The 25,836-nt window shown below is 46.5% G+C and overlaps 1 protein-coding gene across 3 annotated transcripts in view; it reads left to right on the forward strand.

Annotated features, from left to right (window-relative positions):
• LRP4 (LDL receptor related protein 4) overlaps nucleotides 1–25,836 on the forward strand; it is an 84,872-nt gene that overhangs the window by 42,335 nt on the left and 16,701 nt on the right. For 2 of the 3 annotated variants that reach the window (XM_068945739.1, XM_068945742.1), the window contains exons 3-19: nucleotides 10,113–10,229; nucleotides 12,338–12,451; nucleotides 12,921–13,037; nucleotides 15,559–15,687; nucleotides 15,995–16,114; nucleotides 16,244–16,369; nucleotides 18,597–18,722; nucleotides 19,187–19,321; nucleotides 19,494–19,619; nucleotides 20,599–20,829; nucleotides 21,133–21,289; nucleotides 21,645–21,862; nucleotides 22,229–22,405; nucleotides 23,042–23,167; nucleotides 23,921–24,129; nucleotides 24,764–24,845; nucleotides 25,500–25,605. In XM_068945739.1, the coding sequence (XP_068801840.1) occupies nucleotides 10,113–10,229; nucleotides 12,338–12,451; nucleotides 12,921–13,037; nucleotides 15,559–15,687; nucleotides 15,995–16,114; nucleotides 16,244–16,369; nucleotides 18,597–18,722; nucleotides 19,187–19,321; nucleotides 19,494–19,619; nucleotides 20,599–20,829; nucleotides 21,133–21,289; nucleotides 21,645–21,862; nucleotides 22,229–22,405; nucleotides 23,042–23,167; nucleotides 23,921–24,129; nucleotides 24,764–24,845; nucleotides 25,500–25,605 (2,416 nt within the window). The remainder of the gene's footprint in view (nucleotides 1–10,112; nucleotides 10,230–12,337; nucleotides 12,452–12,920; nucleotides 13,038–15,558; nucleotides 15,688–15,994; nucleotides 16,115–16,243; nucleotides 16,370–18,596; nucleotides 18,723–19,186; nucleotides 19,322–19,493; nucleotides 19,620–20,598; nucleotides 20,830–21,132; nucleotides 21,290–21,644; nucleotides 21,863–22,228; nucleotides 22,406–23,041; nucleotides 23,168–23,920; nucleotides 24,130–24,763; nucleotides 24,846–25,499; nucleotides 25,606–25,836) is intronic. The other variant, XM_068945740.1, reaches the window with a different exon arrangement.

Raw genomic sequence — 25,836 nt, forward strand, 5'->3', positions numbered from 1 at the left:
TTACCTGGGAAGAAAGGTGGAGAAATCGAGAGGTTAGTTGGAGAAATCGAGAACAAAGGGAACGTGGAATAGGAGGAAGAAAACCTGCATGTTTGTATCTCATGGAGGAAAGTGCAAATTTTAAGAACTTTGTATGCTCGAGCAATCACAGTGGAGGATCTGGGAACTGAAGAAATAGTATTAAAACCTTAGAAGAGCAGGGGAGGAGAGGCTATACTCAACTACTCATACTGAAGAAGTTCAGCAGGAATATGGAGATGGGGGGGAAAGAGGGGGTGTCCAGTAACTAAACTCATTTTGCTGGCATTTTACTGAGCAGAGAGGAAGATTGTTTTGCTTTGTTTTGTTTGTTTGTAAGTCATGCTTCACAAATGTACCGGAACTCTGGGAAGGAGTGAGTGACTATGCAGAGAAGAGATACCCAGCTGATAAGGTCTACTTTGTATTTCAACAAAACCCATCACCAAAGGTTCTTAAACTAAGTGGCCATGGGGAAGGGGATGCCCTTCCGTAGGAAAATAACCTGTTAAAAGACAGGGCATGGAAACTAAGAATAAATAGCCAGTTCTTACAGTGGAGGAGATCATCAGTGGACTCATGCAGGAGTTTCTGCTCCTGGACTGTTCAATTTCTTTATTCCTTTTCTTGAATTACTCATAGTGTGATGACAGCATTTACTGACAATACTAAGTTTTTCAGTGTAGTAAGGAAGAGAGTTAAAAATTGCATTTCGTCTGTCAGTGAAGTTAACTGTAAAATTATGCATGGGGAAGGGTAGAGAAAGGGGACAGTGCTAGCATTATCCATAATGGTGAGCAAAGTACTACCCCATCAGAATAGGATCTTGGGTTTTTAAATGATCATGTCATGAAAACAATGGCTTGGTGCTTAATAGTACTCAGAAAAGTAACTCGAATGTTGGTAATCCTTAGGAAGGGACAAGAGGAAAAAAGTCCCTGTTGTGCATGGCCTCTTAAATATTGTGTGAAGTTCTGATTTATCTTCTCCACCTGTCGTATCTCTTAAAAGAAGAATTGGAAAAGGTTTATCAGAGGACAGTCTAATATATTCATCGCCTTCCCTGCTAAGTACAATTGATCTGACAGATGTACTTCAGCCTGGAAGTGTGTAAGCTGAAGAGGTGGTTATGGTACAGTGCTGTGGAGTGATTCGAGATTGACTGCTGTTACCCCAGTGAAAGAACCAGTGGCGTGCAACTAGCAGGGGAGGGTTCAGAACTAACAGGAGATACACCTCTCATACAATATGTGCTTAAGACATGGATCTCCTTGCCACAAAAGAATTGATGCTGAAATCTCACACAATCTCAAAAGGCAACCTAGCAAGTTTATGGTAGAAAAATCCATTGATGCCACCTCTTGTTTAGACAGTCTTTGAGTCACAAATAGATGGAAATTCTGAGTCTTCTGAGGAAGTACCACTGCATGTGTGCTATGTTCTTGCACTCTTCTTTTGACATCTGCTGTTGCATCCTTGTCTGTCTCCATGGCCTGGGCTGGGTAGACCTTTGGTCTTGCACAGAAAAGCTGTGGTTATGGTTTATCCCTAATACGTTAGGGAAATGTGACCCACATAGATCTGAATGGAAGCTGTGCAAACTAGGGAGCAGTAATGAACTGTGATCAATCTGCTGACTCTCCGTGCGGCTGGAGGCTGAGAAGTATATAAGGCAGAGGCAGACAGCCAAGTGAGCCAGAGAATGTAGGAACTGGGTGCAACTTGTGCGTTCATTTAATTTACATTTTCCAACAAGGGAGAGGGAGAGAATGAGTCTGAAGTGAGGGGAGCTGTCTAGAAAACAGTAAGTGGGAGATGGGAATATTTAGACCTCTTATTCAGAATACCACTTGTGATTTAGGTCTCTGCAATTTAGAAAGAGAGGCAAGCTAGAGTGTGCAGAGGACAGCAGAATTGGCAGGATGAGAGGGAAGATAGAGCTAAATTTATACAGAGTAGAAAAGTGACTCATGGGGAGGGACTGGAATAGGAGCTGCATTTTTAAAGACTGCAGTGTAGAAGGTAAATACAAGTAAGAGATTTTTTCAGCTGACGACCAGAATTGCTCAGAGTATAATACAGTGGAGAGAAAAAAGGAGAAATAAAAGTTAAGCAATGAGGCTAATGACTTTAGAGAAATACCAAATGCATGGTTTCAGTGCACACGTGCAAGACTGCAGTGAAGGGACCCTAAGAACACTTACTCCACTAAGCCTGCTAAGTCTTGCCCTGAGTAGCTGCTCAATATGTAATCCTGATATATGATATTGTTAGCTTGTAAGAACTAGACTGACCCTACAGTGTAGGCTCCTAGTGGTTGCCTTTGCTATTTCCTACCTTGCCTGGTCATTGTGGTCCTGAAACACTTGGCTATAGCAGCTCACGTGCTAAATCCCTCTTTTTGGCTTGACCTACTGGCGCCATGTCAAGCTATACACTTTTGAAGGGTTGATTTTCTTTTGTATCTGTTTGCTGACTGTGCCAGCATAAAGAAGACAGCAAGAACGTTCTTTTGGTGGGATGAGACCCCTTGGAAAAGCAGCCCAAACTTGAATCAATTCAAGCCTCTCATGAAAGAGCACTGGAAATAGCATACAAGAATATTCAGTTCATAGATTTTTCCGTAGGCCATCTAGCTGTGACACGCCTATAGCGTTCTAGTTGAAGTGAGATTTTTGGCCTCCTCCTTTGTTTGGACATGATCTATTTTCTGTTTATTGACTTAAACTGGGTCTGAAATTGTTGAGTTTTCTGGTTCTTATTGACACAAATATTAAGCTAAAGGAACTGGGGTTGTTGTGAGGAGGTCACTCTGCAGCCCCCACGGACATTAAAGTTAGACCTTAGTGAGGTTCCTCAAAAACTGTGGGGCTAGTTTTCATGCTGGAGTGAGCCAAATGGTTTGTTCTGACTCATGAATCTTAGTTCATGCAACTACTTGTATGGACTCTTCTGAGACGATAAAGCTATGAGCAGTGTTTTTCAGCAATGTGTACAAGTACAACTCTTGAGTTTTAAGGATAGGAGTTAGAATATCATTAAGTAGGTGTCTCTGATCAGGAGAATGAACCTAAGTGATGCAAGGGATCCCATGTTTCCACTGGTCTTCTGCAGGCTAGTCTTACACTTACAGGAATACAAGAATTTACAGCAATTTGTTTTTTCTTCTGTGACTGCTTAGACTTTCCAGAGAAATAAAGCTGTGGCCATTCTTGTTTTCAGCTCTGCTTTGCCTTTGGTGTATCAGCTCACATGTATACTGATGGTAAAGGCAAGGGATGAGTTCCTGAGGGAGTTATGTCTACTTCCGTGGGGAAGGGAGTTGGGGATGGGAGAACTGTGGACTGCTGAACTCCTATTAAAGCAAGGACGTGAAGTCCAGTGGGGTAGGAAATGTGAAAATTACTTTAGCAATTCAAGATTGAGTCTTATATCTGTGTCTAAGCAGCAATGCATATAGGCTTGACTGGTTGATTTGCAGTCTACTAAACTCTACATTAATGCAGTTTGAAAGCCTTGAACTGATAACTTGTTTCAGTGAAAGAACGGTAGAAGGCTTGAAATGAATTGTGTGCAAGAAAGCAAGATAATCAGCAATGAGAGGGGTCGCACCCACCAAAAACAGGAGTGGAGACGGGAAATGTTTTTTTCCTTTTGAGAGGGATTTTCAGTTTTGAGCTGAAACATTGGAATTTGTTTTATGATTTACCACACAAATAAAAAACCTTTGACAATTTGAGTCAGGTGCACTAAGTTTGTCTCAGCTGTTACCTTTTCTGCTCATGCCAGTCTGACTGACTTCCCTGCGAATGTTCAACTTCTATTGGAGTCCTCGGATTGTCCAACTCTCATGAGATTTTCCTATAGGTTTTGGGGGAACCCTGCCTCTGCCTACCTGGCTGTGACTGCTTATCTTGCAGATCTGAAGCCGTGCTGTGATGGGAGCTAATTATTCTGTGACATGTTTGTTTCCTGCTCTGGATCATGTTTACAAGCCAGAGTGCTGTAGTAATAATAGTAATAAGCAGCCTCCCAGCTGTCATGCCAGCTTCATAGACTTTCTCGGGTGTCAGGTCTTTGGCTTGCTGACAGAGTCTGACTTGGAAGCCTTTGCTACGCCTGCCTAGAGTAGCTCAGCTGCCTCCCTGCCTAGTGCCAGCAGAAACTACTTTGGACGGTCCCTAATAAAAGCTGCATGTAAGCAAATGAATGGTTTTCATTCTCACCTTCTGTGTGAAATCCAGCATGATATGACTGAGTCTTACTTCCTGTGGCAAGGGAGAGAGGATAGCTGAATAAACTTGGCCTGAGGACTGGTAAATAATGCTATTTCTCATAAGGTATGCGGTATCCCCTGCTAACTATCCCCCCCATAGAGCCCTCTGAACTTTCAACTTGTGAATGTATAGCTCCATGGGACAGGGATTTGTTTATTAAGCTCCATGCACTGTTGTACCACTTCTTCATTTAAAGGGCCTGGGGAAAGTTACTCCTGTTATTATCTTAAAACTACTGAAAGTGGCTTACTGTTCCCATCTCACTGGGAACTTTAGGTAGCTCCTGTTCGGTTGTAACTCATGCAAGCCCAGGAGATAGTCTCTTCAATTGCCAGGAGTAGGGCTGTAAATATAGCTACTAAGCTTATTAGTCTCAGACCAAAATTTTTGAAGTGCTGCAAAGATAGACATCTCATGAGTCTTCCACTGAAATTGATGGAAACTTTAAAAGGATTACTCTCCCTCTCCATCTCCTCCCTCTTCCCTTCGGTTACTCCACATAATCCCCAGTCTTGGGGTCAGACATGAGAGCTCAGGTGAACCTTCACTTCTAAATATCTAGTTTGACTACTTACCCTGGTAAAAGGAACTCAGTTTATGCTTTCTCTTGAAAAAATATACCAGTGCTATGTCTGCTGTTCCTTGTGAGTAAAGTTTATCCCATTACTTGGGTATTTTATTTGACTTGGTGTATGTGTATTTCCTTGAGAAGGCATCACAACTGATGCGTTGCCCCCTGAGGTATAGCCCTTGTGATCTGAGGGCTGTGAAAGACTGGGTGCTGATGCCCTGTAGTAGTTTGTTTATTTTGCCAGCAACATGCTTAAATACAGTTCAGTAGTGCTGTTGGAGATGTGATTTTCTGTTATTCTGGAACCAGATTTTCCAAAATGTAGCTGGTAAAATGTAGCCTCTCCTGTTTCTTGCCAAGAGTGGATTGATGTCGTCTGTTCTTGTCTCTAGAACTGTTGCCCGCTATGCTGCAGATCTCAGCAGCGAACAGATCTGTGTGTGTGTGTATGTATGCGTGCACGCATGTGTAGCTATATGTGAATATGAGAAACTTCAGTTGAAGAGCGGCAAGGTGAGATGTTTCTGTAATGCTTGGGGTCAGTTTGCGGTTATTTCTAATGTAGATAACGTGGTGGTTTTTTTTTTTTTTTAGTTTCTGTTTATTTTTAAATTAGCTTCTTGTTCTTCACATGACCGAGAGGTTGTCTAAGTAAACAAGCAGTGCTGTTCAAACCGATGTGCTTCAGAACTCTGAACACAGGTCACTCCATGTCCTTGGGTATAAAGCAACCTGGTCACTGCAGGCAACAGGGCTGACGTGTTCAAAGGACAGCGGGACGTGATTCACTCTGCATTTCACCTTATAAACTTCCCTTTTCCTTTTCCCTTTCCACCCTCCTCCTGCTTGCCATAAAAGAGCTCCCTGTGTAATAGGAGTTGGGAGAGGGGGAGGAATAGCAGGCCTATGATAGACCTAGCTTTGCTGAAACCTTGGATGATGTCCAGCATGACCATGCTGAGGGATGAGCTCAGGGAAACAGTTGGAAGTTCAAAGGCCTTTTTGTGTCGCTTACTGTCAGTTGACAAATGTGCTCTCTTGGGCGGTTGCTGGCCAGTTTAGATCTTCCTGCAGGGGGGTCTCTTCCTTGTTCTCCACCCAGTGTCTCCGCTCTGCCCGCAGAGGTGGGTTTGTTGCTGCTCTTCTGTGCGTTCATCTTCCTCAGCTGTGTCTTAGGACTTGCCTTTGCTCATCTCCTTAAGGAAAGCATTGTTTCTTTACACAGATGTGGAGATCAGGCTGGAGGAGAGTGGGGAAGTGGAGAATGAGGCTTAGCTGTGTTGACCATTGCATTACCTAATCCTGCTATGAGCAGTGGTGAGAATATGTTAGTGCAGTCTATGATTACTTTCTCATCAGTGGAAGCACTGCCTATGAAGGACTTGCAGCTTTCTTAGGAAAAAATAAATATCTTTAATTTTACAAGTGGGAAAATGGAGCTATAGAGACAGGATTGTCCCGTGGTGGTGCAAGAGTCAATAGCCAAAGTTGGGAAGAGAGCAGTGGGGTTCTGTTTTCCAGTCTTCTGGCTGTTAATGCGGTCTGTCCAGAAGGGTCTTACTTCCTCTCTGGCAATGAAAGAGCCTGACAGGAGTTCCTACTGCTTTCTTTGTGTTGTCGTAGACTCTCCTCCTGACCATAGGAGGAAGACCATGGAATTATGGCTTTTAAAACTAGTAAAAGCAGTAAAATGCACTTGTCAAATTGTATAGCTATTGCATGACATCATGACAAAACAGTGGAGGTTGTTTGAATCGTATACTGTGTGTTTTCCTAAGTGTGACCTTTTAACTTTTGAATTTCCTCTTAACTTTGAATTCCAAACAGATTGTTTGGACATATTTATAACAGCACTAAACATTAACTCTGGGCTAGTGTTATGCCTTCAGCTTTAACTCCCTATGAATATAACTCATCAAAACATGAAGTAATAAATGACCAATAGAAGAGCTGAGTAGTATTAATAATCCTTGAACAAAGGGCTGTACAGTGGAACTGAGTCCCAACATGTTTAAAACTAGTAGAAGGAAATGCAGGAATGTTTCAGTGTAGACAGTTTGCTCTTCAATGGCAAGAAGGGATTGTGGATTTGGAGTGGGAGGAGCTGGGAAGAAGAGGTTAGGGAGCAACTTGCTCTGTGTGAAAGCTGCTCTTGGAATCTCTTAGGTTTTCCTTCGAAGCCTCTGTTTCTGACCGTTACTAGATTCAGGTTACCAGTTTACGTGGATCCCTGGCCTGATCTCATTGGCAGTCCCTATACACTCCATGAAATTTCAGGCTTCATTCGTAGATTTTTGTCTTACGTGGGTTCATGTGTGGGTTTTTTTTCCTTCTTTCTTTTTTTTTCCTTTTCCTCTAAAGAGCAGCTGCTGTTGAAGAGAATTTATCTTCCTCCTGATGTTGTCTGGGCTGGCACACACTTGCTGTCTGCTGGGGTGGGAGTTAGGTCCTCCTTTATATGTAGCAATTTATGTCTTGCTCTCCTCACCCTGTTCCCCCTCCCCTGCTCTTAAAGCTCAATTTTTCATATTTAGGGGAGTATGAAATTGGCTGAACTGCTCCCTGTAGGGGTGGAATTTCATTTTGTGTAGTTACCTCATGAAGGGATGCAGCAGTTCAATGGGATAATGGTATCAGCTCTGAACCAGTGCTAATGTCCTAGCCCTCTGGGAGCCTGAAGAATTCTCCCCTGGAGAGTCAGCATGCAAATTCCCTTCCAGGCGGCTCCTGTGCAGTCCTTTGGTGATTAGTCACGCTTGGGACTGGGGAGAACAGAGAGAAAAGCATATGCTGGGGGGATGGTCTTAGTCCTGAAACTGCAGCTGAGGCCAGGAAAGGTTTGCTCGGTGTACAACGCATGGAAGTTGCACTTGGGAGAGAGATGGCTGATCTGAGAGACTGACACTCTGAATCCAAAAATCTGTCTTGATTTTGTTTGGAAGCAGACTTTGGGAACTGGAGTATTTTCCCCTTTGTCTGCCCTGGGGAAGAAGGGGAAGCTCCTTCTCCATTTCGATGCAGCTGCACTGGGATGCTGAGAGAAAACACAGTGTGGGCAAATGGGTCATCTATCGGAAGACCTGGACGCTGCCAAATCTGTGGTATACAAATATGGGTTTGTGTGCCTCTCTCTTCTTCATAGCTCTGTGAAGACTAGAGGACTAGATCTGATCTGGACTTGTGTCTGCACAAGGGATGGGAGGATGCTAGAGGTGATAGGAAGGGCCTTTTCCCAAGAACCAGTGCCAGATTGGGTATGTTGTCATCTAATGCAGTGTTCAGCATCGTCTGCAGTGGCATTCTGTCCCTACACCGTAAAGGGGATATTTCTCTTTCTGAGACCTCTGCTTTGCAGGATGCTTTCATTTAGACTTGTCTTATATCCTCTCCGGTTTCCAGCTGGTTGGAGCTTGTTGTATCCCTTTTGTAACATCCCACCTCAGGGTGAGGGAGATGTCTGTGGCGGAAAGCCTAGTCGGTGGCTGTGGTGAAATGAGAGCTTGGATTTTGCTCTCCCCCCACTGTGAATTCAGTCTCTGCCTTGTCCTGTGTTAAGTGCAGAAGGAAGTGTCTTGCTCTCCTCAGGTTTCTCTTCACTGGAAAGAGCCATTTGGAAAAGGGTAGTACTGCAGTAAAATTTCAATAACAAATCAGGTATTTGCGTGAGATTTGAAAATACTGTATATTCCTAAACTGAGAGGTTGGGCAAGTGATGGAAAATGGGATGCCAGGGGCTGTGGCCAGTTGGTCAAAGCAACGCAGTTGGCACTTGCACTGTGCAGTCTTGGGTGTATAGAAACAACTTACACTGCAAAGGGAGAGAGACGGTATTGTATTCAGAGATTTCCTTTTCAGAATTACAGGTATAGAGATGCCTATGCCCTCACTGTTGCAGGAGCGGCTAAGAAGATAATCCAAATTTGCTATTAGGAAAAGAGTGTGTCTGTTAGAGCAGATCTGGACTTAACTGCGCTAGTGTGTTCTCAGGGTAGGAAGCTTTTAGGACAGACACTTTGTACGAGACGTTGGAGGACTGGCTGTGTGTGATTCTGCATAGCCTCATCCGTGTTGCTTTCACAGGACATTGGCAGCAGTCCTGGGCTCAGGGGAAGTGGAGGGTTGAGGAAGCTACAACAACTGAAAATGTGACTATTTGCTCTCCTTATTAAATCCTCCCTGTCTGTGTGGCTGCTGTCTTCACCTTCTTCTTTCGCACCCTCCCCCCTTCCCCCTCCACGCACTCCCACCTCTGGGATAGTGTTGGCAGAGAAAGGAGTAGAAGCATAGCAGAACAGGGCTGGCCTGCCTGGTGACAGATGGGAGATGCTGTCGGCAAGCTGGGCTGGGATGAAAGGGTTTCAGGCACTAGCCTCTTCAGCCTGCTCCCCTTTGCGTCCCTGAGCTAACGTTGTTCTTTGGAGAACGCACCTGTCAGGAGCAGAGTCATGTGCAGCCCCTTCCCTACCCCAGCTGGCAGTACTTGAAAGCATGAACCTCCCGGGGTTGAGTGTTCCTCTCATCTGCAAGGGGAAGGACAGGGCTGATGCTCCCCCTTGAATTCCAGCTTTGTGGCTTCAGGCCTCTTTGAACACAGTGGAGCTGTGGTTCCACTCGATTGCCAGCAGACTCCTGTGCTGGCAAATATCCCATGTCTGAACCCTCCCCCTGCCCCTTCTGGAGACCTCTAGCAGGGTTTGGGCTTCTGTGCCCATACCTGGGGCACAACAAACCACCCTCAGCAGTGGTTCCTGCCTCTAAGATTCTCCTTACGAGTTCTTCAGTCAACAATGCTGACAGAGTCCCCATGCCGAAACATACACTGTGGCATGTGCCTTGCAAAATGCTGCCCCCAGAAACATTGCTTCTAAAGAACACGCTGCGTAATAGAAACAGGGCAGACCACTGTGGGAAGCCCACAGGAAGATGTTGATAATGTGTTTCTGCTTGTTATAAAAATGAGTGCAGTTTTGGGATGATAACAGGCTGGGGAATTAAAAAAGGAACTCGGTGGGGAATTGTGGCTGCTACTTTGTGGTGGAAAGGTCAGTGCCCCTCTGGGGAGGAAAGACTGCCAAGCTCCCGACCTGTCCTGCCCCCCCCATCTGAGGCATGGCTTTTCCCGATGACTTGAAATTTCATGTCTTTGTTTCTAAGAGGTCTAGTTCTCCATCGGGAAGGAAGGAACTTTCCTTACAGGAAGGAAGCTGGCTGCAGCTCCATAGTGAGGTATTTCTGTGCTGTTGCAGTGCTGCCCACTTGCTCCCCCTTGGACTTCCACTGCGACAATGGGAAGTGTATCCGTCGTTCGTGGGTCTGCGATGGAGACAACGACTGTGAGGATGATTCTGATGAACAGGACTGCCGTAAGTCATCTCTCTCAGGAGAGGGTGGGTGTGGTGCCTGCCTGCCATGGCTGGGGAAAGTTAACCCTTTCTCACAGGGCTGTAGGAATTTGTCCACTGATTCAGTCCTTTGGCTTGTGTAAGCTATATCCTGCCTCTGTCAGAGGTGACTACCTGATGTCTCAAAGCAAGTAGATCCTCCCGCCTTGGCACCTGGCTTGCTGTTCAGCTTCGTGTCCTGGGGCAAGGGATGCCTCTCTGTCCAGCTGGAGAACAGTTTATACCCTGCAGCCTGCTAGTTAATGTCCCATGAAGCACTTCCCCGAGCTATTCATATGCTCTCCTGTTCGTGGAAATGCCTGGCCCCTGCCAAATCTGACCCAACTGCCTGTCTGGCTGACTTCCTGTGGCCTCAGGTTCCACTGTCTGACTTTTCTGCTGTGCAGAGCTGTGCCCAGCATCCTCTCCCTTCAGACAGAACTCCCTGAGGAGAGGTGCTGTAGGGATGCTGCCTGCATAGAGATGGGTTACTCTGAAAGCTGATGGTCTGCCACCATGAGAGGCCCAACTTCAAAAGAGCTGCTCTGGCAGGCCACTTGCTGTGGGCACACCTATGGCTGCTGTTATGCTTGTAAAGCTGGTTAAAATGGAAAGAATTTTTCCTGTGCTATTGGAGCTCAGCCCCCTCCTTTCTTCTTTGTACAGAGGACACGGGTTACCTGTGGTTGGCTTTCATTAGCAAAGGGTGTTCAGGGATACAGCTTCCCTTCCCCACAACAAATCAGCCTGTCTGTCCTTGGCAGCACGTGTCAGAGAACCAGCCTGCTATGTAGCACATGAGCTTCAGCTTCTCTGAGACTGCACTGGTTGCTAGGGCTGGCATCAGGCTGCAGTGAGGAGCAGAACTGTTTTACTTTCGGATGGAAACGGTTGCAGCTACTTAATAGGCATGGCTTTGCAGCCCTCGAATTCTGCAGAAGTTGTGTGTATGGGGCTCCAGAGTGGCTCCAATAGAGGAGCCAAGAAATGTCAAGAAATAAAAAAAATAAAGCTCTTGTCTGTTAAAGTATTCTATGTCATTTTAGGCATTTGCACAATGCTTGTATGGGAATGAATTCACTTACTGATGGGTATGTCCCTGATCTTTGCTCATTCTTTTGGGTGAAGGGCTGGAGAAATGGAGGTTTGACATCCTGTGTGATGCTCTGCATGACAGGACTAAGCCCAGTTCTTCCAATCTCTCTTCAGTGATTTTCCTGAAACAAAAGGTGTATATATATATCTGGGTCTGTTTAGTCTTCTGTTTCTCAGAACAGGTTGGAATGCCCTCGTATGTAAGGCAACAATGGAAACAGGTATGATCAAAAGATTCTGAGACTAATGAAAGGGAGAAGGCAAGACTCAGTAAATAAGAGACTCCTAGAGAGTTTTCCAGACTAGGCACTTACCATAGGAGGGCTTCCCTTGAGTTAAAGTCCTCTGGTGCTAATTTTGCAGTCCCTTTTCCTTCCCTGTCGGCCTGCAGATAAGCCTCTGTGAAAGTTTGGCAAAGAGGGTGGAATGAGGCTGCAAATACTGAAGAACCGGGATGAGGAAGTTTAAATGTTCTCTCCCCCTTTTCAGTTAGTGTTTCCTTTCCTTTGAACGTAGCTTTGGCATTGTTCTGAAAAGAAGGTGGAGCTATAATTTGACCAGCAAGTATTTGTTTGATAATGATAGGACCTATTCATTTCTCTAAAAAGTGGCCTGGATTGCCTTTCTCTCTCTGTGTGTGTGTGTGTGTGTGTATTCGCGCTCTTGCAGGGATCTCTTAAGCCTGGCTTGGGGCTCTGCAAGAATCCCAACACAGGGTGGGTGACTCTGTCACTCTTTTCTAGGTACATCTTCCCACCCTTGCTCTCGAGTTTTAGAGCCTACTGTACTGGTGACTAACAGTTGGAGCAGAAGAGAGACGCTCAAGGAGTCTCGCGCTGCCCTCTTGATATTATTAGGGGAAGGGAAATGAATGCTCCAGCGTAGTGGTGTCCTCGGAGGAGGAGGTTGCTCTGTTTGTGACATGCCACAGACTGGACGTTCTGTAAGGTAAATCTTGCCTTGCCTTCAGCTTACTCTCCATTGTGTCTCTGCAGCGCCACGGGAATGCGAGGAAGATGAATTCTCATGTCAGAATGGATACTGCATCCGCAGCCTGTGGCACTGCGATGGTGATAATGACTGTGGTGACAACAGCGATGAGCAGTGTGGTGAGTAATGTGGCCCTGCCAATGCAATGAATGACAATGTCAGCTGCCTGCCCTGCCAGTGCTTACGAAGGGGTTGTGCAGACTCCTACCTGAGCAGTTTTGTGATTCCTCTTTAGCACAGCGAGGGCTCGCAGCTGTCTTTGGGCTGGCCTTATGGGATATTCCCTTCCCATAGCTGGCTGCTTGTGATCTGAAGCTGTGTGGCTCACCTACCAGTCAAAAATCACTCAAGGCTTATTACTCCTTGACATGGCATTGCGAATTCCCATGGATTCGTTTTGAATCCATCGCTCTGCACCAGCTGAATGAGCACTGATGGTTTGCCCAGGTACTGCATGACATGGGCACGTTAGGTTTAATGAGCAGTCTTGTGGTTTGAGGGTGCCGTAGGAGCTTCAGAAGCGTGGTGTGGTTGTTCCCTGGGTACAGGGAGAAAAGCCAAGGCTTGATTTGTGTTATGTCTCAGCAGATATGAGAAAGTGCTCAGAGAAGGAGTTTCGCTGCAGTGATGGTAGCTGCATAGCTGAGCACTGGTTCTGTGATGGTGACACAGACTGCAAGGACGGCTCAGATGAAGAGAACTGCCGTAAGTGCTCTCCTTGCTTTGTAACCACAGGAAGTAGCCCTTTGGACGTGCTACTGTCCTGGGGTTTGGCCTGTTTTCTGCAGAAGTGATCAGAAATGGGTTAGTCCTGCCCGTGCTGGCAGCTGTGCTATCTTCTGTTGTCTACCCCAGAGGGCACAAGAGGATGGTATGTCTCTTGTACTACCTTGCAGAAATACTCGGACTCTTCCTAGCTGCTTCTCTCTTTCTTCCTAAGGCAGGGTGAGCTTGAGCCAGGGCAAGGAGCTTATGCTTTAGTGCATACAACTCTGTATTACACCATGGGAGCTGGAGGGCATGGGGGAAGGGGAAAAACGATTACCTTTTTTATCCTCTTGTCTGATTCCTGCTAGCAATTCTTGGGGAGCTCTGCCCGCTTACACCGTCCTCAGGGACTGCACATCCTCAGTTCACGCCATAACAGTTGCCTGATGTGCCAACCTCTTCTCACTCAGATGCTTTACTCAGGACTTTGTCCAGTAAGGGCCAGTAGGATGAGTTAGCTGGAAGCTGGTTGGGCTGATGGGGCCAGAGGGGCTGTGAGAGCTCACAACAGTTGTTTTGTGCCCCACCTTCATGAGCCTGTAGCAATTGGGACAGGAGCCTATTATGTCCCTTACTAACCCCCACTGCCTCTCTCCCATGTCTCTGAGCAGCAGTTAGTGTCTGTGGAAGTTGCAGTGGTCCCTTCCCCCGCTCTGCTCTCAAAGGCATTTTGCAAAATTTGTTCTAGATAGCAGGAAACTTCAAAAGGCTCTGGGAGGGGGATCGGGCCGCCAGCTCCTGAAGGGCAGGGGGAGTGGATGCGTGGGGGAGTTGTCTTTTATCTCTCCAGATAATGAGAGTTGGCAGGGAGCCAGGGGCTGCAAACATTTCTAAGCCAGGAAAGGGCTCTGAGAGGGAGCCAGCCTCGCTCCCTCTCCTTTCTCCCACTCTCTCTGTTCTCACTCTCTTGCCTGCCACTTCCCTGCAGGCCATGAATAGGCCCTGGGGATGGGAGAGGAGGTGTTTCAGCCTTGCCTCCTATGGGGACATGGGGGCAGCTAGAGTTGGTTCCCCCCTCAAAGCTGGAATGCTCCTCAGATCCTGGCTAGCTATTTTCTCTACTCTGTAAGACATTTTAAGTATAGGTACTTTGCTAAGAAACTCAGTTTGGCTACCTCCCTCTCTCCTCTTACCATCTTCTGTGTGGCTGCCATCTTTATCTCCAGTCCTGCCTCTTTGTTCATCTAGAACAGAGTGGGACTACATTGTTCGTTTTTTTTCGTTAGTGGTGTTGTGTTTTGTTGTTACAGTTGAATAACACTACAATGCCTGGTAATGTGTGCCTCACCAAAGGAGTCTGAAAGGTTTGTTTGGGCCTCCTCGAGAAGGAAATAGAGTCAGTGACTTAAATTCTTGTTCGGGATCTGGCCGTTGGATATTGGCTGAACGGGAGGTCTTACTACTTGCCTGCTGCCTCTGCCCACTACTTCATGTTGGAGTGCAGGCATGGTTCATGTCCCAGGCTCTGTCAGTATTTATTTTCCCTTTTATTTCAAGGAGTTATTATTTGAGCTCCTCAGCTGAAGACTGAGTGCGCATGCCTGAAACATGCGGTTCATTCTCTGGACAATATGAGAAGAGGTGTCAGATTGTGTCATGTGGGACTTGGATATTTTTCATCACTTTTCAGTGGTACGCTATGTGGAGAGAGAACAGTGGGGAAATCCTTGACTATAAGTTTGCTGGCCTCCGCCCAGGGTCGTCTGGCAGTACTCCTTACTGATAAGGCACGGTTTGTTTTGGCGACATCTTGAGAGGAAAGGGAGGGACAAAACCTCAAAGGTTGGGTACACATCTGGGCACCTTGATGCTCACTTCCTTTGCTCTTCAAGTGTGTGGGGTGGTTTTTTTTTTTTTTTTTTTTTTTTACAATTTTAAAGGAATTGTTCCTTTATGTTTCCATATTTTGACCTTGCATTCTGACATACCTCGATCCTTAATATAGAGCTACACCAAGGAATAGCTTTATTTTTCCTTCTCTTTTTTTATCTGCCTTTTGAGGTTTAATAAACAACTTAAACTCTTTCCGGAGGGCACTAAGCCGTAGTATCTTCAATATAAGACAGAAGAAGGTGACGCTCCTGGAACCTCTTTCTTGCTTTACCATCATCCCCTTCTTTCTCCATAGCTTGCTTTCCTTCCCCTTGCTTCCTCCTCTACAACTTAATGGCTCTTGGAAGGCTCATGTTTGTAGAGTAGCATCCTATGTAAGTTTTTTTAGTGGGTTGACCGTGCAGCTGCCTTTATATACAGCTTTAAACCACCCTCCAGCGAAGCACAAACAACATTCAAGTTCCTCTTAGAAATACAGATCATACAGAGGTATGCAGCAGGGGCTAGTGATTTTGACCACTTTTGCACTGAATGCTTACTAGTCCATTATTAGATTGAAGACGGTGACATCTAAACTGGATTGTGCTCTATCACCTCAGACATGTTCCTGTTATTCCCTTGTTAGCATCAGATGTTCCAGCTGCCACCTGCAGCTTGGAGGAGTTCCAGTGTGCGTATGGACGCTGCATCTTGGACATCTACCACTGTGATGGCGATGATGACTGTGGGGACTGGTCTGATGAATCTGATTGCTGTAAGTTAGTACAGGTTTGCAAGCATCTGGCATTGGTTGGGGAGGGGTTGCTGTGTAGACCGCTGTCTATAAAAATGAAAAAGTCAGTTTATGTGTCAACACTGTTTTCTAATGCAGGAATGTGGGAGTGTTGGTGGGAGTTACTTCCTAGTCAGGGAACTTCTATATACAGGAATTGAAACTGTTTCCAGGAGGGTCTATTCAGGACCAAGTTCCATGAGAGGAGAGCACAAGGATGGCACTGAGGGATTTTTGGGATGTTCCATTAGTCTGAATTTGCTCTTTATATTCTTTACCTGCTCTGCAGCATCTCACCAGCCGTGTCGCTCTGGGGAATTCATGTGCAACAGTGGCTTGTGCATTAATGCTGGCTGGAGGTGTGATGGAGACTTTGACTGTGATGACCAGTCAGATGAGAGGAACTGCAGTGAGTGCTGGGGATTGGTGGGAGTGTTTGATTTCTGTGGATGCAAGACTGGGTGCGGGAGCATTAGCTTTGGAACAGGTCTCTTCTGATCCTCCTTGCTCATCTGATTTTCTCTTCTTGGTCTCCCAGCTGCGTCTATGTGCACAGCTGACCAGTTCCGCTGTAAATCAGGGCGCTGTGTCCGTCTCTCCTGGCGTTGTGATGGGGAAGATGACTGCTCTGACAACAGCGATGAGGAGAACTGTGAGAACACAGGTTTGGCTTGCTGCATTGCTGCTTGTCGCTAATGTTTTCATCTGGGAGGTAATAGGTAGTGAAGTCTCCTGGTTGATTCGACTGAGTTCAGCCTAGACTTTGCATGTTTCCCAAAGCACAGGATCTGTAGGCTGTTGTCTACACTTGCAGATAGGTCCAGGTCTGTGTGCTTACACTAACTTAAATAGTGGCATTTTCTGGTCAAATATTAGATCCCTGTATCGTCCTGTCCTCACGCTATGAATTACCACATAGGTCTGAGACGATTCCATTCAGACTTCGAAACGCTAATAGCGTGTGTAATTGTTACCCCTATTTAATGGAGCGAGTCTAACCTGTACCTTCGCAAGAGTTTAGGATAGCCTTAGTGCTGCCATATGAAGTTGCCAAGTGATTCTGTAAAGAGAATAGAATCAAAAAGGCTGTTTAATGAAAGGGAAGTATGGAGCCTTTGTTTTAGAGCTAAAGGGTGCCAGCCACCTTCAGGCATTTGCTCAGGAGTCTCTCTTCCTCTTTCTAGCAACTGTCTCACATATAGCTATTCTCTTGTATAAATGGTCAATATGGAGAAGAGAAGGGTTTCAACAGATCCTGGTGTTGTGATAGTCCTCAGGGAATGTCTGGAGTCTTCCATTTTCCTTAGCTCCTTCAGGATGTCTGAAGGCCTTGCTGAGAAATAGTGTGTACTGGTCAGTGAGCTCCTCTCAGTGAGTAGAGCCCAGGTGTTCATACTGACGCTTCTAGATCAGTGTTATTTTAAACAGCGAGTTTAGGAGGGCAAAAGGGATTTGTAAAACTGTGCCCGTTGTTTGGGCTTGTTGGAGATGTGTGGAGAGTGACTGTTGCACAAAGATAGATGAGCTCAGAGGGACTGGAGAGGCACATTTTGTAGTAGTTTGAGAGCTGCTGCTCTAGATCCGTCAGCTGTCATGAGCGCTAGTGTGCAGGAGATGGTACTGATCCTGGAAACAGCAATTGCACTTGCACTAACAGGCAAGGTGATAGATAACCCTGTTAGATACCTTAGTTATCTATCTACCTACAACAAACATTGAAGGAGTAGTTGCAGCCCAGAAGCCCAATCAAACTTCCAGGGCCACTGAAATTCAAAAAAATTCAGGTAGAAGGTAACTGAGGGTTTCCAGTCCTAGCAGAATGTGTACTGGCTCATCTGGTGAGAAATAGTGCACTGTATCAGTGTCTGTAGCAAAACCTGTGTCACCTCCGATCTTTCTATCACATATGGTGAGAAGATTCCTAGGACAGTAGGAGATCAGCTCATGTAAGGATTATAATGCTCATTATGACAAATGTGATTCAAGTTTCAGAATCCTTCATATATAAAGCACTTATGTGCTCTGAGAAGTGAATTTGCATGTGATTTGTTTTTGTTTCCAGTTGGTGTGTCTGTTGGTTCTTACTAGTACTTGCTCTTAGTCTCACAACTGCCCTTTACCGTACAGCTCTGCCCGTCCAGTTGTTTTTTTGGTGGTAAACGTATTGTTGTGCATTCTTCCTAGAATTATTAGAGGATGATGATTTAGAAATCACTAACTGAGTTAGCTTAGGAAGTACAAGAAATAAGAGGCAACGGGACAGTGCAGTTATCACTGAAGAAACAATTAGATTGGCAGAGTTCCTACAAACAGCATTACTTTACTTACAGGAATACTCTGTAGAGTCTCCCTGCCAACAGCAGAAGTTGAAGTGTGCAGCTCATGTGTGAAATCCTGTTCCCCGAGCTCAGATTTCAAGGATGCTTGTAAACCCCATTCCAAGTCCGTCACAGTGCAGTTAGGATTGGACAAGACGCTCATTCCTAGGCAGGTTTAAGATCCATAGCAATGCTGGGGTGACATCTCAGATGATTAAAGTCAGAAACTGGCTCCTCTCTGACATGCTGAGGAGGGTTGTGGAATCTGGAACCAAAGGGAATTAAGCCAGGACCTTCCAGTCATTCTGAGAGAAACTAAATAGCTGAACTTCCTGATAAAGCAACGTTAGGCTCAGTCTGGAGGAGAGTTTGCAGGCCTCTGAATCAGCACAAAGGTAAGAGGATCGGTAAGGGGTGCAAGATGGGCTGAATCCAAGGAAAGAGAACCATCAGTTTGCACTTGTATGTAACGATTGTAACAAATCTTGGGAAATGTTCTGTATCCTTTTCTTTAGCCTGACAGTTGTTCCATCAGGTGCCCTGTGTGCTTACTTTTTCCTTCCTCTACTGCAGGAACCCCACAGTGTGCCCCAGACCAGTTCCTGTGTGAGAACGGACGCTGTATCGGCCAGAGAAAGCTGTGCAATGGTGCAAATGATTGTGGAGATGGCAGTGATGAGAGCCCACACCAAAACTGCCGTAAGTCTTCCAAGTCCAGTCTTAAACATAATCAGAGGCAGAATCAGTCTGGTGTCGCTGAAGGCCACGTGTAAGGAAGGAAACCCAGATGGAATTAATGGGAGAGTATGGATTGAAAACTGAGGAAAATGACTTCTGTGGTGGTTTTGCCAATTATAGACTGCAGAGAGGGAACGATGGGGAAAAATTGCACTCTTGGGTGTAGAAGTTTGTTTGTAGAGACAGTGAATTCCAAAGTGTGCTGTGCCAAGCTCTGTTGTTCAGGTCTCGGTCGGGGCAGATCCCCTTTCGTTGTGGGCTTCCAGTGAGTGTTGTGACTGAGACAAAGCAGAGTCGATCACCACCTCTGCTGCCCGCTCTCTCGCTCAGCGTGTTCTGAGAGACGACTGCTGCCCTAACAGTTGAGGACACAAGCAGCTGCCTTGTGGTTTCAGCTTGGTTATCTTCACACGTTGCTGTCACAGGTCCGCGAACAGGGGAGGAAAACTGCAATATCAACAATGGTGGCTGTGCTCAGAAGTGCCAGATGGTACGAGGGATGGTACAGTGCACCTGCCACACAGGTTACAGGCTTCTGGAAGATGGCCGATCGTGCCAAGGTGGGTTTTTGGAGCAGTAGCCTCCTCCCTGCTGCTTTGATTTGTTTGGAAATAATGCCTATGATGGGGTGTAAATTGGATCATGAAAGCAGAAGAAAGCTATCAGTGGCATGTTTCCTGGCATGTTGATTATATGTAATAGTAACTTTGTCCCGTTGTCCACAACATGCAGATGTGAATGAATGTGCAGAGGAGGGTTACTGCAGCCAAGGCTGTACCAACAGTGAAGGAGGCTTCCAGTGCTGGTGTGAGCAAGGCTATGAGCTGCGACCTGACAAGCGCAGCTGCAAAGCTCTAGGTAAAGAGGAATTCAGCCTTTCTGTGTGTCTGTGTCCGTGTGTGTGTTGGTCCAGTTCCCGTAATTTGGTTTCTAATGCTTCATTGGCAGCGTTATTCTGTTTACCAAGCCAATCTGTGAGGCAGAGGAAGTACCCAGGTTTGTATTAGATCTGCACAGGTTGTCCGCAAACGCCTTTCGAAATTTTTTGGTTTGGTTTGGTTTGGGTTTTTTTTGACCATGGGGAGGCACTTTGCTGTTTCCTTTTCTCCCTAGCAGGAGAACCCCAGCTTTTTTTTTCTTCTCTGTACCCTTACTAACTACCTTGTCATTCCTGGTGACTCAGGCGCTGGGATAGAAGCAGCATCCTACCTCTGATGCCTTCTTGTCAGTCAGGTAGTATCACACCTCCTTGCTCTGGTCTGACCTTTGATGCTGATCACTGGTCCTGAATGCTGTGAGTGGCTGCTGTATGGACAGCTGGTGTTTTTAAGGGCATCCATGCATTTAACTTGACTCCTCAGCTTCCCTAATATAACCCATAAAGGATTTGGAATCTTTTTCTCCAGCAGAAACGTCCGCTGAGCAGACTTTAAACTGTGTCTTGTCTTGCCTTGAGAGTAAAGTGTGTAGAAGGTGTGGTAGAGCCATGTGGGTTTGTGTGGATGGGAATTGGATATGGGAGAAGCAAACTGCAGTCTAACTGCCAGATGCCTGCTTAGTGGCATGGCTTCAGAGGCTGAGGTGAGATGGGCTCAGGTGGGACCTGGAATGATCAGTTCTTGCTGAGTGAATGCTTACCAAGTGCTTTGAAACCGCTCATCTCGGAGATGGGACTCTGTATTTGGGATATGAAAACTTCTCTCTGACATGTTTGGCACCTAGGAGTTGACTTCCTGCTGCCAGTACTGCGGAACTGTATCCTGGGACTTGAAGGAGAGAGAATGGCAGGCAGGACCCTGTGAAAGTATTCTGACGTTGTCTTGGTGTTTGTCGTCAGGGCCGGAGCCAGTGCTGCTTTTTGCCAATCGGATTGATATCCGACAAGTGTTGCCTCATCGCTCGGAGTATACACTGCTCCTGAACAACCTGGAAAATGCCATTGCCCTTGACTTCCACCACAGCAAGGAGCTGGTTTTCTGGTCTGATGTCACTCTGGACCGCATAATGAGGGCCAACCTGAATGGTAGCAACGTGGAAGAGGTGGTTTCCACAGGCCTGGAGAGCCCAGGTGCGTCACTGCAAAAAAGGCACAAAGGCCTGGAAACGGGTGATGGTATGAGAGCAGGGATGGGTGAGTGGGGAGAAGTAGATACCTGGTGTTCAAAACGGAGATCATCTCCTTGAGCAAAGGAATGGGTTGAATGAAATGTGTGCAAGACCAGTGTCTCCCTGGAGTTCAACTCAGCTGTCGGGGGGAAGAGACAGAAAGACTGAGCTTGGGCCTCTCTTGAGGCTGAGAGGGGAAGGGAACTGTTTCTAGGCAGAGCCTGCTCCTGTTTTCATGCTCTTTTTATTTCTCCCCTGGAGATAGGTGGACTTGCTATTGACTGGATCCATGACAAATTATACTGGACAGACTCTGGGACCTCTCGGATTGAAGTAGCAAACTTGGATGGCACTCACAGGAAAGTGCTGCTGTGGCAGAACCTGGAGAAGCCACGAGCGATTGCCCTCCATCCTATGGAGGGGTGAGTGGGAACTTGGGAGTGAGCCCTCTGTGCAAAAAAGTCAGGGTGAACAATGAAGACTGTTTTTGGTCACAAGGGCTGCCTCTGGGCTCAAACCTTTGTTTGGTGTCACCAGTTTGGGGACCTGGATGGCGCTGGGGGGCTTTGGATCCTGAATCCTCTTTTGGGCTCTTCAAGTTTCACCAGCCTGAAATTGAAGGCAGTTGCCTTGTTGGCTGTCATGTCTCCCATGGCTGTAACTCAGTCTCAAGGTCAAAGGACAGGGGTAATATTATTTTGCCCTGGACAGGAAGCGTTGCTTGGTGCAGTATGTAGGGCATCAGTTTCCTAGCCTTTTTCTCCCTGCCTCCTCCAGCACTATCTACTGGACTGACTGGGGCAACACTCCTCGCATTGAGTATTCCAACATGGATGGCTCCAATCGGCGCATCATTGCAGATACGCACCTCTTCTGGCCCAACGGACTGACTATTGACTATGCAGGGCATCGAATGTACTGGGTGGATGCCAAACATCATGTCATTGAGAGGGCTGACCTTGATGGGCAGAATAGGAAGGCTGTTATTAGCCAAGGTAAGAACAGGCTAGGCACTGGACCAGTTCAGTGCAATAGAAAAGGCAGTAGCGCAATAAAACAGGCAGTAGCTTGGAGTATGTTTCAGAGCCACCTGTCTGGAGGTGGCTGCCGCTTCTATGCGAGTCTCCTGTTCTTCCACTGTGGGATGAATTCTGCCTTTGCTGAGGGATGAGCTTTACTATCTTTCCAGATTTGGTGGACAGGAGAGGAGAAGTGTGCGTTGTGTTGGCGTAAGGTGGATTTGACTGTGTTGGCTCTGCTGAGGCCGAAGAGGCAGTGGAAAGAGCTTTCCCTTGCCTCTTTGCAAGCCTGATTCCTGTAGTGCATGATTAAAATGTCCCTGTAATGGACTTCTATTACAGGGCTCCCGCACCCCTTCGCTATCACCGTGTTTGAGGACAGTCTGTACTGGACGGACTGGCACACCAAGAGCATCAACAGCGCCAACAAATTCACGGGGAAGAACCAGGAGATCATCCGCAACAAACTCCACTTCCCTATGGACATCCATACACTGCATCCTCAGCGCCAGCCAGCAGGTAACTGCAGAGAGGGTAGAGACCCAGCTGAACCACTGGAAGACTCGCAGCTACCATCCAGCCTGCTGGCCAGGGAGATAGCAAGGCTGAATCCAGAGCACTGAGACATCCATCACTTCTGTCCTTTGCTCCCGCAGAACTTGCTTCATCCAGCCTCTCAATTGTAGGTCCTTCAGCACCAGTAATCTGGTGCTGGATGTTACTACAGCTCCCCCTGCTGACTTTGAGAGTGAATACTTTTCAATAAGGAATACCTGTGGCTTGTCTACACAAGCTATTTTGGAAAAAAAAAAATCGTAAGTAGGCACAAATAATGAGTGACACCTCCACTACTCCTTTTGAAGTACTGTAATCCACTCTGGAAGTCAGTTGAGTTAAATGCTTTATTTCAAAATCGACCCCTACAAATGGAGTTAGTGTTTTAATGTATACCTTCCTTTATTCTCAAATAATTTTTCCTGAGTAAACAAGTTAAGTTGTCTGATTCATGTGGGGCTCAGGCGCTGTAATGGGCAAAGAGGAAGTTCATGCCAGGTACCTGTAACAGAGCTTTCCTTCTGCCTTCGCTGGCACACTTCCTCATTTTCTTTACTCTTTGCCTTACGCGTGGTTGTTTTTTGTCTTTGGCTACTTGAGCAGGGAGAAACCGTTGTGGGGCCAACAATGGGGGCTGTACTCACCTCTGCCTGCCAAGCAGCAAGGATTACACCTGCGCCTGCCCCACTGGCTTCCGCAAGACCAGCAACCATGCCTGTGCCCAGAGTAAGTGAGGTGGGACTACAGCCTGCATGCCCAGATGTTTGGCGGGTGGCAGAGGGTTGGCAGTGGGAGTAAGCAACAGCTGTTGCTTTCAAGGGGATGCAACGGGGGAAACGGAGGTAGTACTGGGGACTCTGCTTGGAGGGCGCCTCACCTTTTTGATGCATTCCCCTTCTCCCTTGCTGGGCTTGGTGGGTAGGGATGCAGAAAAGCTCTGCTCTTCAGCCCTTAATCCAGGGCTGCTATTGGTGCTGTGCTGCCTGTCATAGGTGAGTGTTTCCTTAAAGCTCCCGTAGGAGAAACAGCTTTACATAGGACGTAGCCCTCACATAGGAGCTGTGTCAATGATGAATTAAAAAATTCAGACGTACTGACTGCCAGAATTACTCTTGGTTTGTTTGCGGCAGAATGGGAAAATTGGGCCGATTGTCTCCTGGATTCTCAAAAGATGGCACAGCTCTTTGATTTGGAGAGAGATCTGTGCCATTCTTTTGAAGAGTATTGGCTTACTCCCTCCTCCCCCGCCTCCCAGGACATAGGCACCTCTAGGAGACAGCTCCCAACAGCTGTGTTCTCCCTTCCCCTCCTCTCCCATAAGGTGCCATTTTTTTGCTACAAATAAAATCCTGGGCTGTGACCTACCAGTGAGGGATGGTGTATGCAGTGAGGTTTGGATATAACAGGGAATTGTCTGTGTCTATCACTGTGTTGTTGAACTTAGAGAAATTAAAAGAAGGCCTTTCGACCTTTGATCAGGTCTTGACAAGTTCCTGCTTTTTGCCCGAAGGATGGACATCCGTCGGATCAGCTTTGACACAGATGACTTGTCAGATGATGTCATTCCCCTTGCTGATGTGCGCAGTGCTGTGGCTCTGGATTGGGACTCAAAAGATGATTATGTCTACTGGACTGATGTTAGCACCGACTCCATCAGCCGAGCTAAATGGGATGGATCAAGCCAAGAGGTACCGTGCTAAGTATGTGCAGGGATCGTCTAGCCAGGAGACTCTTTGAGCACCAAATTTGAAGCCACTGGGATAAACTGACTTTCTAAGGAGTCGCAGTTCATGTTGTGACTTGTTGTTCATTAGCTTGCCTAGCTCTGGCTCGGAAGAACTCTTGAGATCACTAAACACTTCGCACGTACGTTTGCTGTCCATTCCTGCTTGTCTGGAAAAACCTTGAACGGGGATGTGAAGCATGCTGGTTTGCAAGCTGTGGGTGCTTCCTTTGTTATAGTCCTAATATCTGAAAGGAAGAGGTATTAAATCCTCTGCTATGTACCACGCTTGGAACAAGAGCCACATTCCTTGGAACTATTCTGTGCATGTTTCCTTTAGGCTAATATTGCCATCAGGGAGGGGAACAGCGTTTGAGGGTTTGGAGTTGCAGTTTAAACAGGCTTGGAAAATAGATGTTACTCTAAATGCAAGACTGAAATGAACCTCTAAGACCCTAATTCTCTCTCTCATATGGCCTTTTTTCTGCATGGGCTTTTGCCTTTTGAAGGTTTTGTTGTTGGTGAACAGGTAGTGCCTTGGGCTCAGTGCTCTCTTTTTAAGGTCTGTTTTGTGACTTTTTCTTTTTGTTCTTGTTTAGGTTGTGGTGGACACTAGCCTGGAAAGTCCAGCTGGACTGGCAATTGACTGGGTCACCAACAAGCTGTACTGGACTGATGCAGGTACTGGAATCCTCCACTTTACCTAGGGTTCAGTCTTCCTCACTAATCATGAAAATACGGTAACAGCTGGGTAATTCCATTTCTGTCTCATCCAGATTTGTCTGTGTCTGGCTGGCAAAAGAATAAGTTTCATTTCATGTGTTTCTAACCAAGTGGGAGCTGATGTGGAATCTTTTGTTTAATTCTTTCTATGCAGTATGCCCAATACTAATCCTGCAGAAAGGTTTGTATTAAAAGTCTAAGACCACTGTCTTTTTGCTGCAGGTGTATGTATATATATGTTTCAACAGTGTATCTTGGGGTGCAGTAGATAGAATGTGGAGGATGTTCCCTGTCAGAGAGTAATAGTTTAGAGAGCTGTAAAGGAAGGTGATTCTTTTCTAGCTGTTCTCTCATGCCTACATAGATACCTTGGGGGCCAGGCAGAGTGCTGTTCCTCCTCCACACAGAGCTCAGCACCAGTGGTGACCAGGGAGCTGACATGAGAGACCTCATGGAAGGTGGTACTTTGATCCGTGTTTCTTACCTGGCTTCCAGATAGGATGAAGGATGGAAGGGGGAGAAGATGCATTGCTGTATGGATGCTTTTTCCTCATTTCTTGTGTTTCCAGAGGGCTGTGATTTCTCTCTTGTTCTCTCTCTCAATCTTTGTAGGAACAGATCGGATAGAGGTCTCCAACACAGATGGGACCATGAGGACTGTTCTGATCTGGGAGAACCTCGACAGACCCAGAGATATCGTGGTGGACCCTGTTGGAGGGTGAGAGATTCTTTTTTCTGGGATGACATGGCAATTCTTATGTGTCTAAGGATGTTCAGATTCTTTGTTTTGTACAATTGCCTTTCTCTCTCGCGCTTTTTTTCTACCTCCTGCCAAAGTCTGAAAGGAGAAACCTGCTTGTGGATGCTGATGGAACAAGATAAGCAGGGATAATTGCCTGTTAAGCTGTAGCTCTTGCAGGAGCTTGCCAGTTTTTCCATTTGCTTATCC

Source organism: Struthio camelus, chromosome 5 (genome assembly GCF_040807025.1).
Source record: "Struthio camelus isolate bStrCam1 chromosome 5, bStrCam1.hap1, whole genome shotgun sequence".
NCBI classification, from domain to species: domain Eukaryota; kingdom Metazoa; phylum Chordata; class Aves; order Struthioniformes; family Struthionidae; genus Struthio; species Struthio camelus.